General features: G+C 41.3%; 1 protein-coding gene across 4 annotated transcripts; it reads right to left on the bottom strand.

The window, feature by feature from the left end:
* Positions 1-1,598: 1,598 nt before the first annotated feature.
* tmem175 (transmembrane protein 175) lies at positions 1,599-16,913 on the bottom strand. 4 transcript variants are annotated; one of them, XM_076271093.1, is made up of 12 exons: positions 15,355-16,913; positions 14,552-14,827; positions 8,395-14,098; positions 7,925-7,963; positions 7,716-7,813; positions 7,504-7,555; positions 7,319-7,354; positions 6,670-6,753; positions 6,065-6,229; positions 5,081-5,159; positions 4,646-4,784; positions 1,599-3,942 (listed from the first exon to the last, which is right to left on the bottom strand). In XM_076271093.1, exons 3-12 carry the CDS (start codon positions 8,593-8,595, stop codon positions 3,240-3,242), a joined length of 1,596 nt encoding a protein of 531 aa, XP_076127208.1. In that variant the 5' UTR covers positions 8,596-14,098; positions 14,552-14,827; positions 15,355-16,913; the 3' UTR covers positions 1,599-3,239. The 4 variants fall into 4 exon arrangements, with proteins under 4 accessions (XP_076127208.1, XP_076127209.1, XP_076127207.1 ...); XM_076271094.1 differs by having other exon boundaries at positions 15,441-16,913; XM_076271092.1 differs by having other exon boundaries at positions 15,781-16,913.
* Between the last annotated feature and the right edge of the window lie 375 nt (positions 16,914-17,288).

Raw genomic sequence — 17,288 nt, 5'->3', positions numbered from 1 at the left:
CCTCCCCCACAAAATGTTTAATTTGTATGATGTGATTTCCTGTATTCTGGTGCATTTTGGGGATGCCAATACTTTAATTCAATCAGATTCATAGCCTACATTCTGATGTGTTCATATTGAGGCAATGATTCCATGCAAAGGCTTGGGCTTCAGGGCCCCCTGACCCGGTAGGCCCGTGCAGTAATCCATCCCTGGATATGCAGGATGCCAATATACAGTCATATTAGAAAAAAACACAACAGCCTTGCACAGCAGTACACTGGACTGTTTTCTGTAAAGTGTGTTTGTGTGTAAGCAAGCTCAACCTCACTTCAACATCTATCCTCTGAATTTAGATGCCTGAATGATATGATGCACTATTAATAAACTAAATTCAATTAGCATGCAGTGATAATCCTGGCTGCAGACCAATGGCCTTTTGATTGTGCTATTTTCAGTGCAACCAAATAGAAAAGACACTGGACACATTATTGTTCTAGTTATCCAAGTAGCATCCCTTTATTCACTAGGACATCATGGCCTCGTTTTGGGCATCATCTAATACAGCGGGCATCAGGATGACACTGTGACGTGTCCACTAAACATTCTCAGATTGGCCGATACAGCTTCATGATAGGACATATTTAAACTTGGACGCTTTGCTGCTGCTTCACAGCTTAGGTGCTTGAGGGGGAAAAAAAGAATGATTGCCTTGGTTGCAATAGTGCCACCTGGTGGACAATACATACACTGTTTACATCTAGGCCATGCATGTACTGTATCTGATCAGTAACAAATCACTGACTGAGTAAAACAAGTAACATTAGAGGGATGCTCTTGTCAGTTATAAGATGCCACATAAACCAGTACATGATATCTGGATGGACTGTTCATGGGGGACTTGGTTCCTCGTTTTAAGATGTAAACAATTCATTCGAATCAATAGTGCAAAATTCAAAGTTTCCATTTCTTTTCCCCAACATTCAGCAAAATCACACATGCTCACTTGATCAACAGTATAGGCAATCATTTTCATCTCTTTTACATATGGCTTTTACAGACAGTAAAAGAAAGACATACCATTAATGACAAATAACACACAGTTTACGCTGTGAAGGACACCAGTTTAAAAGCAGTGAATCGCCTGCATCACTTACACATATAGGTACCGTATGAGCAGGTGTAGATGATGCACAAACATAAACATTATAAGTGCATTTATATGTGACCGCCAACACGAGACACAATACCAGAAATGCCACTGGCTGTGTAAGCTCTATTGTGGATAGCGAGAAAAGTGAAAAACGCTGTTTGTCCCTGTGCAACATAATGCAGGGCTGATGGGAAGTGAGATGTTGCTCTTTAGGTTCTGATGACATTAAGACGGGTTCATCTGATTGCTAAATTTAGGCAGAGACTCTCTGTATGGATTATTCGGCTTTGCTGACACAGCCTCTCTCCCTGGAGTGGACCTTATGCAATCATTGGTCAAAGCCTGACACACTGTATTAGTGTCAGGCTATTAGAAGCATCAATGAAGAAAGTGACACTGTTAGTGATTAAAATGTGACTGTTACTGTTTTAAAGTGGTCTACTCCCACTAGATTATTCGTTTCTAAAACCCAAAGTCCTCAGATGCTCTCCTTAGTTCTGACTTAATGCTTCAAACACATCAATGAACCTCAAGCTTAAACCGATCAATAGCAACATCTTCAAATGTCTATGATTCAGCTGAATAAATAGTTGACACATATGTTATTATAGTCCATAGGAAACATCATCAACATAGCTTGGAGTTAAAAAACAAAAAAACAAAACAATACAAAATGAAAAATAAAACATAATCTTAAAATCATAGAGTACACTTCATGAATACAAAAATACAGTATTAATGATTTAGTATATTAGATCAAAATCAAACAATAGGGCCGTTTTTAATATAAAAAAATAAGCCAGCATTAGATCTATATGGACAGCAGTAATGTGAGCCAAGTACCCCTGGCTGCAGCTTGCAGATCGGGGCTGGGCTCAATGTGGGGCAGAGCGCAACGTTGCGCCCAGCCCAAAATCAGCTCGTCATTACCCATTGACCTCTCTGTGTCCGTCTATTTACCCGGACTCGGAGTTAAATTTTTCTCAAGTTAGAATGCTTAACTGTATAAAAGCGCATCCTCATTGAACTACTGCCCACGTTAATCATGTCCCTTCCCCCCTAGCGTTCTAGAATCTGTGCTACACCATCGGCGTTTCTTAATATAAGTAGGCCTACGCTACGCCATAAAGATCATTACATCCAGTCTGCATAAACATAGGCCTATAGCAACATTATCAATGCATTTTATCTCTAGCCTATCGGTATTTTCTTTATAGAATAGTTTAGTAGCCTGTGCGAGTCCCGGGAACATGCAACAATGAACCTCTTTAGCATCCCTATAATATATGGTCAATATGTGGTCAACAAGGTCTGCTAAGAGTAGAGAACATAATACTGGCCTCTTTTATAGCCTATTGTTTATACATAAATTTAATAGGGTGTGATCGCGGCACAAAAATCATATTATATTATATTATATATTATATTATTATCATATATAATATAGTTTTAAGCATTCTTCCTAGAGATTATGTTGGACAGTAGGAAACAAGGTAGGCCCTACGGACATTGTCAGCATGAGAAGACGGGCTGAAGGTGGGCTGAGCTCAACGTTGCGCTCCGCCCCACATTGAGCCCAGCCCCGATCTGCAAGCTGCAGCCAGGGGCTTCTCATGTGAGGTGATGGGGTCTATGATGGCTAAATGTCAGCACTGCTCAGACTGTCCAGCAGGGGTCAGTATTGACACCTTAATAACCCAAATGATAATGACTGTCATTTTAGCCTCTCCCTCTGCTCTTTTTCTTTCCTAAATCATTATTAGGCAATGCATTAACAAATGACACCATGAAACCCTAGTCCTACTGTCTTTGCACCCAGAGCTAGTGAATGACATCACTGGCTCCTCATCTTATGCTAGTCTCCACTTGCACCGGGATCAGTTTTCATGCGTCGTGATGGGTTAAGGTGTCAGCAGAGACGTCAGGCACACTGCTCTCAGATCAGTGAAATAGGGCACTGAAAGCATTACAGGAGAGACCCCACTGGCACTGCAGCACCTGTGCTTTTCGGAGCCGGTTTTGATGCTTAGACTGCAGAGGGGCGCGGGAGGGGAGAGGGACGGGGCGGGATGTCCACGACGAGACGCCCAAGACAAAGGGCGGCGCGCTAGCTGACCACATCGCTGTAGGGCACCCGCGCCTCTTCGTCTTCCTCCATCAGTCCTCCTCCTTCGGCGGCGGCGGCGGCGGCGGCGCCCTCGGGCGTCTTGCGCAGGGCGGTCAGCAGGGCGCGGAGCAGGACCAGGCTCAGGCCCACCAGCAGCCGCAGCAGGAGGAAGGCCACGGGCACGGCCAGCTGCATGAGGTGGAAGATGGACGCGCTGAACTCGCTGAGCACGCACGTCAGGAAGTAGGTGCCCAGCGACACGCACGGGTACAGCGCCAGCTTGGCCAGCATGAAGGCGTGGTCGCGGCCGCCGTAGCGCACCAGCGGGTGGAGCGTCTGCCGCTCGTCGAACAGCGCCGCCACCCAGATGGCCAGCTGGAAGATGCCGGCGAAGAAGAGGATGACGCAGCTGGCCTGCACGGCCTCGGCCGCGTTGCGCGGGTCGTGCCGGAACTCGGTGGTCAGCTCGTAGGCCAGCGGCAGGCCGCCAACGAACGCCAGGGAGAAGGTGTTGAAGAGGCCCATGAGGCGCGAGGCGCGCGTCACGTGCAGGAAGAGCGAGTGGTGCACGAACCACAGCAGGCCCACCGTGGCGAACGAGCCGAAGTAGGCCAGGAACTCAGGACCGTAGCCCCGCAGCGCTGCCACCAGGCTGCCCCCGAACTTCTCCTGCACCGTGATGGGGTCAGGAACGTTATCCTCACTGCAAACACACACACACACACACACACACACACACACACACACACACACACACACACACACACACACACACGCAGGATATGGTTACGTCAAATATCATCAGTATACAAATAAACAGTAACATTCTCAGTTTATATACATACGATTTCCAGATTATATTTAAATGTTCATTCTATACTGTAGCATCGGCTTCGCTACTGACAAATTGAAAGGCCTGGCAAGAGGATGCTACCATAACTATCCATGAAAATGCTACCAAGCTACTATAGAAAGGTTAAGCATCATGGCTAAATGTTTGCTACAGGAAGCCTTTTTATGTGGTACATTCATAGCCAGGTCATAGATTAGCCTCAGAGAAGTTGGAGAATAATTTTTTTCCTTTCAGAGATTGTTCATTTTGTTGGCTAACATCAAGCAGAATTAGCTACAATAGAACTCCACCACGTCTCTCTCCTGTGCTGTGAAATCACAACAATGTCAGATAAAGACGCACACAACTGTTTGACAGGAATACCAAGCTTAAGTGTTCACACACCAATTACTAAATCTGGGCAGAATCAGGGCTTTTTATTCAGGGCATTTTAACAGCTAGTTAGTATTTTGTGACGGCCATGTAACAGCTAGTTAAAGTATTCTCAAAAAGTAACCTGCAGGAGTTCTAGAGGACTACATGTACAACATACAAGCCCACTAAACACACTGACCATATATCCAGAATAAGAAGTGTGGCCACAATAGCGTAGACCCCGTCGCTGAAGGCCTCCACGCGCTCCTTGCTGAGAGGCTCGCTGGGGTGGTACGTGTAGAAGAGCACGGCGTCCGGCTCGTCCTCCAGGGGCTGACCTGGACACAGAGATGTACAGAGATGCTGGAGCTCCAAAACAGAGCACAGGTGCCTGATCTCTCTTGAGTTTACCATCAAGTATGTTTCAAATAATATATAATACTATATATATACTGTATAATACATATACATAACTTGAAACTTGATTCCATATTTATAATTTATTATAATATTTATATTGGGATTTCAAATAATATTTATGAAATTGTATCTCCAAAACAAAGAATTTGACACCCTAAATCTATAAGAAACATCAACACCATTCAACACATTGGTGTTAGTACAGCATACGTACCAATAGCCTTAGCCTTACACCATTTCAAAGACTGCGCTATGTAGGGCAGGAAGATGACAATGGCTAGAATGACATAAGACTGCAAGCAAAGGAAGAGAGGGTAAATCAACGCACAAAAACATGAATTGTTCATTTAAAGCATTTACATACATTATTATTAATGAATTACAGTATTCATAAAATACACATTAATGTTATATAGACCAGGGGTTCCCAAACTTTCCCATGACAAGGTCCCCCAAATACCACTAGGTTCTGGCCAAGGCCCCCCTTTTGCAACATGTCTTATCTTTGAAAACCACCGCTTTAGACCATCTGTAACAATGCAGCAATGCCAAGTACATCTCATTAGTTTTACACCTTTATTTATGAATGTATTCAGAGCATACATACTGTACCAGCACAATGCTTTTAGTATAAATTATATTACTGCTATGACTTGTTATTATAGGATTACTATTACTTGGTATTATAGTATTAATACTACTTGTTATTATAGTGTTACTATTGCTTGGTCTTTGTTTTAACAGTGTAACTAGTTGTATCAGAAACTTTCTAATGAGGAGACACAGTACTCAAAAAATCCTCCATAGAAATGCTTGGGGTTAGTTTGTAACGCCAATATGGCAGTTGTCTACACATATCACACCCCTTCCGCGGCAAAACGTCGACATGTGAATACATTGAGCCAATCATGTGCTGTGTTGTGAATACATTGAGCCAATAATGTGGTGTGTTGTGAAGACATCGTGCCAATCATGTGTTGTGATCTCGCTGCTGGAGCAAGTTTGGTGTCGTGAAGCCATGCGCACGCGCATTTCTGCCGAAATAGATGCCCGATAAGTGCCCAAAAAGCGTTGCAATATGGCCGCCGAGTGGAGGGACTTGCCTAAAAGGACTTTGGTTGTATGCAGAGCATGCCTCCTGCCCCTCGTGCTAGATCCCTGAAAAATCCCTGTCCCAGAGTCTGCAAGTAAATCTCACCAGCTGGAAGAAGATGAAGGAGAAGATGCTGGCGAAGAGGCACATGATGGGCACTCTCATGATCACCTTGAGGATGTGGTGCTTGAAGTAGGCCTGGTCCTGGGAGATCTGAATCTGCTCGTTCAGGAGAAAAGGCCGGCTGAACCCGTATATCACTATCACCGCCTACACAGAGAGACCATGACCACAGAAGATCTCAGGTTAGAATATGCACATACAGACCTGAGATTTGGCGAGCCAGCAAGAACAGCTATAGTACATGTGAGTGAGCAAAGCCAAATATGTGCATGGGAACTCTTACTGTTATTAAGCAGCACGATGCCTGATGTTCTTCCTGCTTATAATGTGCTGAAAATTCACCCACTGAGTGTGTGTCTACTTCATCTACTTCAAGAGTTTTAACTCATGTCATGTTAAGTTTAACCTTCAAAATTATGTTCAGTGCCATCATGACGTCTGCAGCTGCTTCAGTCTCTTTAGGGTGTTTACTCTGACCTGGGGATGACCAGTACTAGTGCAGACACACACTGCCACTGTGCACATTGTCCACCGGGATTTGTAGTCTGTAGATGTTTAAGTCAACACCGCCCTACAGATCGCCTCACCTGAATTAGACCAATGACCATCACACAGGCACAGAAGAGAAGAATCCCAAGGACGTTTTCTGGGAATGTTGCCATCAAGGTGAACTGAGGGAGAGATTCATGCACAACAATGTCAGCCGTGAGACTGGAGTATTAACGGCACCCTACACAAATTGTTTACCCTAAAAAGGATGTGGTCCTAGACCAACACAACAGCAACGGTTCCTTATTTTGTCTGTTGTTCCTAAATTTACAATAATTCAGAGACCCTACTTGAACAGAAATGTTGTGCTATTCTAGTCATTGCCTAATTCACATTGAACATTCTGAAAAGATTGTCAAAAGTACCAAAATAATTTAATGATCAACAGTGTTCTTTGTCCCTACTAGTCGTTTCACTGCTGCACTAACAGGACCACTTGTTCCAACCAACAAGCCAACTCTATTTTTATCTATGTATTCTGACATGGTTTTACCCTGGGAAAAGCCCAGATGTACTTCCGGCAAATTCGAGATTCGCTCAGTTACGACTGAGAAGGGTCTGGTTTCAACCGGGCTAATGGTTTGTGGCTCTGACTGTATATGCCTTCCTGTCTGTCTGAGGTTGTCAAGTCTGTCAGTCAAGTACTGTGCTCCACCCCCTTACCAGATGAGGATGACTCATACTCACTGTGTAAGGGAGAAAGGTGATCAGCATCATACATGCCTACGAAAGTCCCAGAAAGGAGGAAGTAGAATATGATTTACGCAAGACACATCACAGTCAGAAAAGAGACATTTTAAAATAACATGACCTTTCATACAAATAGAATTAAATCATCTATTAAGAACCATGCACTGCTCATTTCAACTTACCAAATTGAGAAGTGCAAGGAAGTCATCTATGCGCTCAATGACTTGAAATAACCTGAGGGAAAAAAACACACCATTAATGAAATGCAACAATTAAGTGAAGACCTGCAGATTCAACAACAAAAAACAATGGTCTGGCACATGCTGCCCTTTAGCCTACAGTGACAAATTTCACATCACATTCACCCTGGAGGAGTTTCAGAAGTTTAGTCTACCTGATGTGGGCAGCCCATGCCACAGTGACGATCAGAAATGTCATGAGGTACACTGCAATCTTAGTGGCCAGCAGCAGCTGGAAGCTCTCCTTTAGCTCCTGCGGAACAGGGACAGTTATGAGACCACAATACAGGAGGTCAAGGCTGACAATGAAATAGAATAACTATAGAAATGATTTACAGAAGACAAAAAACATTGTTTATCATACCTCATGTTCTCCAATTTTTGTGTGGGCTACTGGCAATATCTGGAGACAAAGAATTTGCATGAAAAATCATATCCTCGAAAAATCATGAGACAAACACTTAGATGGACAGCTAGCTGTGCATTTTCGAAACAACAACCACAACACGCCCCTAAAGCACCTTATCACCAGTCTGCCTGGGAGTGCCCATGATAAGAAATCACAGTCATCCATTCTAACGTTGGCAAATACTGTATACACAAATAAGGAACCTCTAGAAGTGGCAACATTGTGACCTATGAAGCCAACAGTCTGCAGCTGACTATGCCAGAGTAAATGTAGGAAATTTTAACAAATGATTTAACCTAGGGGAGAACAGTTAGTGTGACGTATGTTAGTCAACATAGAGCGGATCTGCAAATGGACTACCACATGTTTGTATAATACATTAAACAATTGCATTCGTAGTCTACCCTTTACTGCAATTATCTTACCATGACAGTCGCTATGATGGATATGAGCGCATCGCTGTACGCAAGAAGACGGTGCGAAGATTGCGTGCTACTGTGGCCATCTCTTTCAGATGAAGTGACGCTCTCCAGAAAAGAGCGAGTCTGGCTCCTTTGCCTTGTCTTCTTCTCCATGGCCTCGTCGACATGGTGCTCGATTATCTCACTGTCGTCGTTTTCCCCCATGACCGCTGCCTTGCATTAACTGATGAACAGTGCGCATCAAAGGGAGTGATTTGTTTTCAAACAAGTGAGGTGAACAGCCGACCGGAAACGTCGTGCACGAGAATCACGAGCGTGATATCATAATGTAACAGCTTCAGCCATTGGAAGGTGAGAAACTGTAACTGTATCATATGACATACATATCTGAGATGCTTAGCTGTGTGTAGCCAGCGACAATACGAAATTCAAAAATATGGCCGCCAAGCACCATGTTTTCAAAATAAAAGTAGGAAGTTATTGTGTTTTTATAGCAAAAAGACAAACGAAGAAAAAATATTAAGTAAAGGCCTATGTGGCCTAGTCCGCTACCAAAGGTAGGCTACACTAAACGTAGAGGTTTTAACAGACCAACCTGGAAGAAAGAACCTTTACAGTGACTGGGAATTTGAGAGGGTAGACATTTCCTAGTGTTAGGTTGGTCTGTGTTGCTGCAGTGATGCTGGCATGGACACACAAACTAGGGGATAGAGTTCTGCTGTAGCTTTCCACTTCACTCAGTTGCTTCTACTACTACCCTAGAAAATAAGTACATAAGGCTATGCGGGTCAGAACAATTTATTTGTCAGGTAGCCTATGTTACTCATCCAACACATAGAGTCCATCTAAAATTAATAATAATGTGAAGTTACAAATAGGCTAAAAGAATACTTTGAGAGATCATACAAAACAATCAGAGAATGAACATACCCAGCACAGAAGATGGGAGTTCTGACTACAGAAAGGCTCCTCGAATATCGAATACCCCAGTGTTTTTCAAACACTGTGCCGGGGCACACTAGTGTGCCGTGAGAGATCATCAGGTGTGCCGCAGAAAATTACCCAAATGTCACTCACTGGTCCAGAAAAGCAACTGTTGCATCAAAGAATTTATAACCACATGCTCTCATTGATTGTATGATTGCACTATTTGTGGTATGCAGGCATTGTACAACGGGGGCCCCATATCCAGTATTCACAGAATCATCACATATCCAGTTCATAACAACAATTAAATTAAATTAAATATAGTCACCTACAAATGAAACAGAGGGCGCTTGTTTTATTGAGCAGGTCTTGCATAGAAGCCATAATAAGGCCATATCTGTGTATTATTTGAAGTTTTAGGCTATGGTATGTTTATTTTTTCTTCACACAGGATGTTAGTGTGCTGTGGGACATTTTAAGTGTCAAAAGTGTGCCGTGGCACAAAAAAGGTTGAAAAACACTGGAATACCCTATTGTGTCAACTTTCCTTAAATAGGCTACATTGATAGGGATCACATGGTGAGTTGTTGATGAAACTGAGACCACTGCTGTACTGAGACCATTAGAGTGAATCAATCAAGACATGACAATACATTTGATTACATTTCCTGGTCCAACAAATGTCCCATGCATTGACACAGGATGAAATTAAATTCTTGTGATGTGTAGGCCTACTGTTGAAAAGTTATGCCTTTTGTAGGTAAGACTCAGTTGAACCACATAGATAGACAATGGATGCCTAGGGCCTACATCCAGTGCCCCCGTTGATTTTTATACAGCTGACATGGCTTTGATGTGGACTTTTATTTTGACATTTTTTCCCCCTCCTTATTGCTCCTTATTGTTATTTAGATATGGATCGGTAGAATTGTCTCTAAAAGATTTGTACATGAAACTTGAAAAGATATGCACAAATAGATGTCTATTTGTAAATATGTCTTCAAGTTAGGTTCATAAAATAACTTTCTTTGCTTTCATTTGATTCCCAATCAAGATACACTGGCAAAAATGACTTTACTGTTAATATGGACTTCTGGAATGTTTAGAAATGTAAAATAATAGAATTTGATGAATCGTGAAAAAATATGCAATTAATTGTGATTAACTATAAAGATTCAGCGATTAATCGTGATTAAAAAAAAAATTCGTTTGACAGCCCTAAAGAACAAGAACACTTTTTTTTCTGATTCCATGTTTCTACCACATTGTCTTACAACCTGTTGGCATGTGGCAGTGTCATTTTCAGTCAGAACAACCATATTGGTCAAGAGGAAATCAACATTAAATCATTATTTGCCTGGGGTATGAATAATTGTGTTCCTAAATGTCTGTCTGTGTGTGTGGTGTGTGTGTGTGTGTGTGGTGTGTGTGTGTGTGTGTGTGTGTGTGTGTATGTATGTATGTATGTATATATATATATATATATCAGGCCCGGATCTAGGCTGCTCAGATTGGGGGGGGCAAATAGAAATTTGGGGTGGGCACAATGAAAACCGTAACACCTGAAGCCGCAAGCCTGAGAGTTTATTTTACTGTCTGGAGTTAGCTAAAGATTGTAGACGAAAAGGTCCAGTTTAATAAGTTGCCTGATGTTAAAAGCACAGTGAGTGTCAAATGCTATTATAAGCTGTTGTTCCTCATATTATTATTTTATTATTATTATTAGTATTATTATTATTGATTTACTTTCTTCCAGATATAAAGTTCTTTTGTGATTTTTTGTGTGAATAAAATGATGGCTTGATTGAAAAAAGTTGGTACTCATGATCCTAAATTCATAAACTCAAAGTTGCAAGTTGGGTGCTTAATATCACATCGGCTTTATGCAGCCATATTTGTGTATGGGTATCCTAGGTATCTTTGTGCTTCAGGGATATTCTGAACAACGATCTTAAATCGAGTTGAGTGATTACCCAGGCTTTATTTACAATAACTTTAAAAATGATGTTTCATTGCAACTTTGAGGGCATTTCCACCCTTTATCTAAAAAAAGCACAATTTTGCTGTCCATGGGCTAAAAGTGTGTTTATTATAAAGTGTGTTTTTAATCTGGTAACCAAATGCTTAGCTCACCAGTTTCTCATTTTAATTCTGAATCCATACATACCTCATATGTTATATTTGGTTAAACTAGTCAAAAGTTGTAGCAGTTTAAATATTTTGCAGCGCCCCCTAGAGGCTATTCTGTTATCTGTGTGTTTGACACTCAGACTCAAATTGTTCTATAGACCCTTCACTTCAACTTAGAAGTGAAAACCAAACTTTAACACCAATTTGAAATGATTACACATACTTACGACCCCACTATATGCTTATTTCATAATTTTAGGGGCAGGCCACCTGGCCTTCAGTTGGGCATATTTGGTGGGGTGCACAAAGGCCACACGTCAGGGCACCAAGGCCAAAGTTAACTAGGCTATATATATAGTTAGGCTACATAAAAACGATAAAAGTTACATTTAGCCTATTCACAGCAGTAGACCTGCATCACGGTATGAAACAGTAGGCCTACAAAAACATGAAACATGACATATTACATATAACTGTAAATCATATAACTGATTTTAATATTTACAGATATCTAGACGATATTTGTAACATTTATTTTGTATTTGGCCTGATATCAAATCATGTATTGAACAATTTAAACACACTGAAACCTGAAGCCCAAAGTTGGAGACATGCATTTAGACATTGCTGCAAATGTAAAACGGGATTAGGCTACTCTGGAATGGCTAACTGTACAGGGGAATGCTTACACCTTTGTGTTCGGTAAGGTCTGCTGTTTCTTCTGATATGTGGTTTGTCATGTGTTGAGGGAAAAGTTTGTGAAGTATTCCACCGAGATTAATGGGTAGGGAGATGGGCGCAGAACGTAATATGATTAAATTAAAGTTACTTTTCTCGCGAACCGTTTACCACAACAACCAGCGGCAACATTGTTTAAAAGCTAAGAAAAAGCACTTTCGTGTGATGTGATAGGCTACATGTGATATCTGCATGACGAGTAGGCTACTTCGGGAGTAGTTCAGCAAAGAATGGGTGAATTTAGACGCACTTTCTTTCTTGCCGTGCACTGTCACTTTCTCAACTGCGTAAAAGGCTAAATTAATTTTGCGCTGTGAATGCTAAGCTTAATTTGACAGGCCATAAGCTAAATAGTCCGATGCAAAGCAGAATATCGAAAGAAAGGGGCACCAAGGCCACAGTGGCCTGTGAACCTCCGATTTTCAAAGGAGCATCACAGCAGCATTCCCATGACAAACTAACTGGCTAGATCACCTTAGAAAGCTAACATGCACATTAGCTAAAAAACTAACCTCAATCAAAACGAGAATATACAAACACTAACACTACAGTTAAAGGTCTTTATTTAAACCAGCAACAAGAATCTATATTATATCTAGTATAACCTTTATGGAAATATGATAGCCCTCTAGGCCTACTGAAGTAACCTATGAAACAACAAGTGCTATGCACAAAGTGTGGAATAGGGTAACGCTGCTGCTCCGATATTTATACTATCCAACCAGCAAATCAGCAGCCTCAAAATTCAGCCGGGGCGAATTAGAAAAGTGTGATTGGCAGATTCATTAGCTGTCAAATAAAATTGACCAATTAGGTGGGGCAGAAGAAATATTTGGGGGGGGGGGGGTTGCCCCTCCCAGCCCTATTCTAGATCTGGCCATGATATATATATATATATATATATATATGTTTGATCAATTCCTTCATATCTGATAATCATGAATTTACAATATGAAGACAGTTATCATTTGACATAAACAATTGCCATGACAACACTGTCATGCCAATGCTTTTCTCTGAACACGTGGCTTTCATTTCAAGGGTCTTATCAATTCACTTGTTATATATTTGGAACATTAATCTGTAACAATTGGATATATGCTCTGATGAACCTTTGGCTTCAATGCTGTTGAACATAAAAAGGTATGTGAATGACTTAATCAGTCTTTTTTTTATTGTTTCTTGGTGGCTTTCTTCTTGTGTGTTATGTGATGCGAGGTTAGATGTGTGCTCCTCTTGAAACTCTTCCCACATATAGTACACGGATAAGGCCTTTCCCCTGTATGGATCCTCTGGTGTTTCTTGAGATCAGACATTTGACTAAAGCTTTTTCCACACTGATAGCACACGTGCGGTTTTTCTCCAGTATGTGTGATCTGGTGAAGGGCGAGTTCTGCCTTTGTTCTGAAACTATTCTCACACGTAGTACACTTATGAGGTTTTTCCCCAGAATGGATCATCTGGTGTCTCTTGAGATTGAACATTAGATTAAAGGTCTTTCCACACCCGGAACAGTGATGGGGCTTTTCTCCAGTATGTGTAATCTGATGGACTGCGAGATCTGAGCTACTCCTAAAATCCATTCCACATGTAGTGCAATGATGTGGCTTTTCCCCTGTGTGAATCATTTGATGTCTCCTGAGATTACCTATGTGACTGAAGGTCCTTCCACACTCTGAGCACCGATGGAGCTTTTCTCCTGTGTGTATTTGTTGATGATTTGCAAGTGCGGAAGAACTAGCAAAGGTTTTGAAACAGTGGGAACATTCATTCTGTTTCTCCCCGGTGTCCGATCGGTGATTTAATTTCTGGCTTGAGGTCGTCCTGCACCGGGAGCTTCTGAGACATCTCTGTTTGTTTATTTTTTCCTTAGCACTCCCTCTTCTGTTAGATTGGTTCCTTAGAACGTCTCCTATATTATTGGAAAATCATTATTAAACAGCATCCTTTCCCTTGTTATATTTACAGCATTGAACATGTCACAGACTGCAGATAGTATCCTATGATTAAAATACTCCTATTCTCTCTACATGGTCTCACATTTTATTGAGTGCTTGAGTGCATCACAATTTAAAGCCATTTATAAAATGAATGTGCTGTAAATATAAATAAAAATATTGAAATTATTTTTCCCTAAAGATCGAGTGCCCACAGCCAAAACGGGTGAATAAAGGTAAATAAATTATATTTCATATTATGTTTGATTACCATAAGAGTGGTTCATAATATCCCATCAGCCTGAGAGTGGTAGGGCAAATGTGTTTTGATTCTCAGTTTTTGAAGCCCCACCATTACCACCTGTAAGCTTGAATAGCCTTCTCTCAGCAATTTTATGGCTAATGGCAGAAACAATTCAGCAACTTACTTAAAGGAGAAGAGTCATCATAACCATATTCTCTTAAGTCAGTTTCTTCCTCCTGTTTAATTTTCATTGGTGAATATGTTTTTTCTTTGCAGGTCAAGGATGATGTTGTGTCTGTCTCAGTCTTGTAGTCATGTTCCAGCCCAGGCTTTTCTCCCACTTTCCCACTTGCAAACAGATAGTCTTGTGGCAAATAATCACATTCTTCTTTTTTTATCTCCTTCACTGTCACAGGCAGTTGGGCTGATTCCGTGAATCTGGACATTTCAGACTTTAGTTCTGTTTTGTAAAAGACATCCAGTCAAACATTCCTTCAATGCAAAGGGTAATATTACATGTACAAACAATAGGTTGACCATGTGTCAAGGAAAAATCCCCTTTTCCTAAGAAACAAGAACCACGACAACATGTAAGCTTTTCAACCAGCAAACTCTGATCACAGGAATGTGTTCACAGAGCAGGGATGAGATTCTGTTATGTAACATTTCAAACCCACAGAAACCATATAGGCCCCCTGACTATCAGTCCCTCTTTATCTGTCATCAGTTTTACCACAGCTGGGGTGTCTTCCTGTCTCTTCACAAGGACATCCTGCATTTTCTGGAACACTCTACAGCTTGCTCAAACTGATATGTGTATAAATGTAAGCAATGATAACTTTATTAAACATTTCTATAACACCATGTAAACTGGAGAACATTTTAGTTTCAATTGTTGGTCACCCTGCTCCCTGTTCTTGTGACATGCTTTTCATTTATATTTTGTTCTGATGTCAGATGTCATGTTATCTTGTCCACACCCCTCACCTTTTTTTTTTTTACCAATTCGCCTTGTTTGTTTAACCAGTCAGTCTTGTTCACCATCTCCAACAGTGTTCCCCTTGTAGGCCTACCTTAGTTTTTGTCTGCTTCACTTATGTTCTCTGACTGTGCTCTAGACTGGAACTGCCAGCTCTCTCTGCGTTTTCCACCCTGGATTATGGTTGTGTTCATTTTGTGAAAGAAAAATCCTCTTTATTCCTCCAGTCCACCCTCTCAGAAACCTTGCTTTTTCTTAAGCAACAGTGCATAGGTTGTTGTGGAGTGAGTCAGTCCATTTCCTCGTTTCATGTCGTTATTTGCAAGATGTAGGCCTAGCCTATCTGATAAAATTACATTGCATTTCGCATAGCAGCATATTCGTCCGCAGCCAGAAAAACGTTGAGACAACAGTCAAACCGAATTTAAACTCACCTTGAGTCATTGTAGAGTAGCCTACTTCTGTGCACATTCAAGGTGAGACGTTCTGAGTTTACCGAATTTTACTAATAGCTACACCTCGCTGGCTGCAGCCTGCGGGAAGGCTTGACATCAAGCCCCGCCCACATCCAACTCAGCCATGTTTTCTTTGCCTACGTCACGCCCTATCTTTTACTGTCTATGGTCACTCCCCATACGCTTTGGCTTTACTACCGACAGCGAATTATATAGTATATTGTTTCATATTAGATGGTAGAAACTGATGATTTAGGCTAAACACAAATGACATTTCATGCAACAACAGTGATTTTTTCATGTAGGCCTAGGCTAGTTAGGCTACTGTAATTGGGTTCGCGTACTTTTTCGTTCATTTGATTTCCTGTTTTGAAACAATAGCCATGCACATTCAAAAAAATTGGTCATTTTAAATATTGATGACAATGTGTTCAAACGGAAAATGAGCCATATTTATTGATGGACTATCAGTTTAACAGCAAGAATTCTCCATTACAACCAAATGTAGCGATTTTGCTTAACCAGAAGCATGCATTGTGTAGCTGTTAACGTTAACCGGTTAGATCAAGCTAGACATATCCCCATCTAAAATATAGGCTACTGCCCAGATAGCAAGCAGCTATCGGACCACCGGTAGATAGGCTACTTGTCAGCAACCCGCGATGGTAACGTTAGGCCACCGGCAGTCCGCTGTATAAATGAATAAAGAAAAAGGTTGTCAAAGCTGCGTCTCGTTAGCCCAGCGGACCGCAGTAGAACCGATGTGCAAAAACTCAGCGGTCCGCCGGCGACAGCGAAACCAGTGGGCCGCCGGCAGCCTCTTGCCATCTGGGTGGTTAATTTTGCTGGCTAGCTAGCCAGCTAGTTAGCTCCCATATCTATGGTTAGCTCCTATCTGACGAACGAGTAGTGTGACAACGGCGTTCTTATGGAAACGTTGGTGCTGTTGCGAGTTGTTACACTGGTTTGAATCCACAGTTTACGTGTTGAATTACACAATAAAACGTGTTTTGCAGTAAGTTGCTGGTTTGTAGAATGTAACGTTAGCACTAGCAGCTCGCTCAGTGTCGTTGCGAGTCCTGGCTGGCTCTCTCTGCTGACCAAAGATTGCTGCTGACTGCAGTAGTGTGAAACTAGCGACAGTAAAGAAAATTCCAATATGGCCGCCATTCGAGAATCATTCAAAATAAAAGTCAGAACATATTCATTACTTTTTCAATAAAAAAGTTTAAAAATTATTCATTTAAAACTGTATTGTGTTACCAAAGGGAAAGTAAATTTAGAAAATAATTAAATAAGACATTTAAATCGAAAATACACATTAGAATGCTATATTTTTTCTACACCAATATAATTAAAACTGTGTGGCTGTGAAAACAATAAGTTGTGCATATGTAAAAGGGGGGTGAAATGGAATCCTTATAACATGTACTTTCAGAATATATATAGATATTTATACCAAGTTCGCCTTTGTAGGTACCAGGCCA

The sequence above is a fragment of the Alosa pseudoharengus genome, unplaced genomic scaffold (assembly GCF_046254945.1).
Source record: "Alosa pseudoharengus isolate Yale_2024_CS ecotype anadromous, Long Island Sound unplaced genomic scaffold, YU_APseudo_1.1 YU_APseudo_1.1_scf_6, whole genome shotgun sequence".
NCBI classification, from domain to species: domain Eukaryota; kingdom Metazoa; phylum Chordata; class Actinopteri; order Clupeiformes; family Clupeidae; genus Alosa; species Alosa pseudoharengus.
The sequence above is the reverse complement of the archived record's forward strand: the minus strand, read 5'-3'. Positions and strand labels throughout refer to the sequence as shown.

Bases quoted from the DNA above. Each gene is read 5' to 3' on its own strand.
- tmem175 (XM_076271091.1), bottom strand. From the start codon at position 8,595: ATGGGGGAAAACGACGACAGTGAGATAATCGAGCACCATGTCGACGAG. The intron at 7,556-7,715 runs GTAGACTAAACT...TTTTTCCCTCAG, and splicing joins GCATGGGCTGCCCACATCAG to GTTATTTCAAGTCATTGAGC. The intron at 6,230-6,669 runs GTGAGGCGATCT...CTCTCTGTGTAG, and splicing joins TGGTCATTGGTCTAATTCAG to GCGGTGATAGTGATATACGG.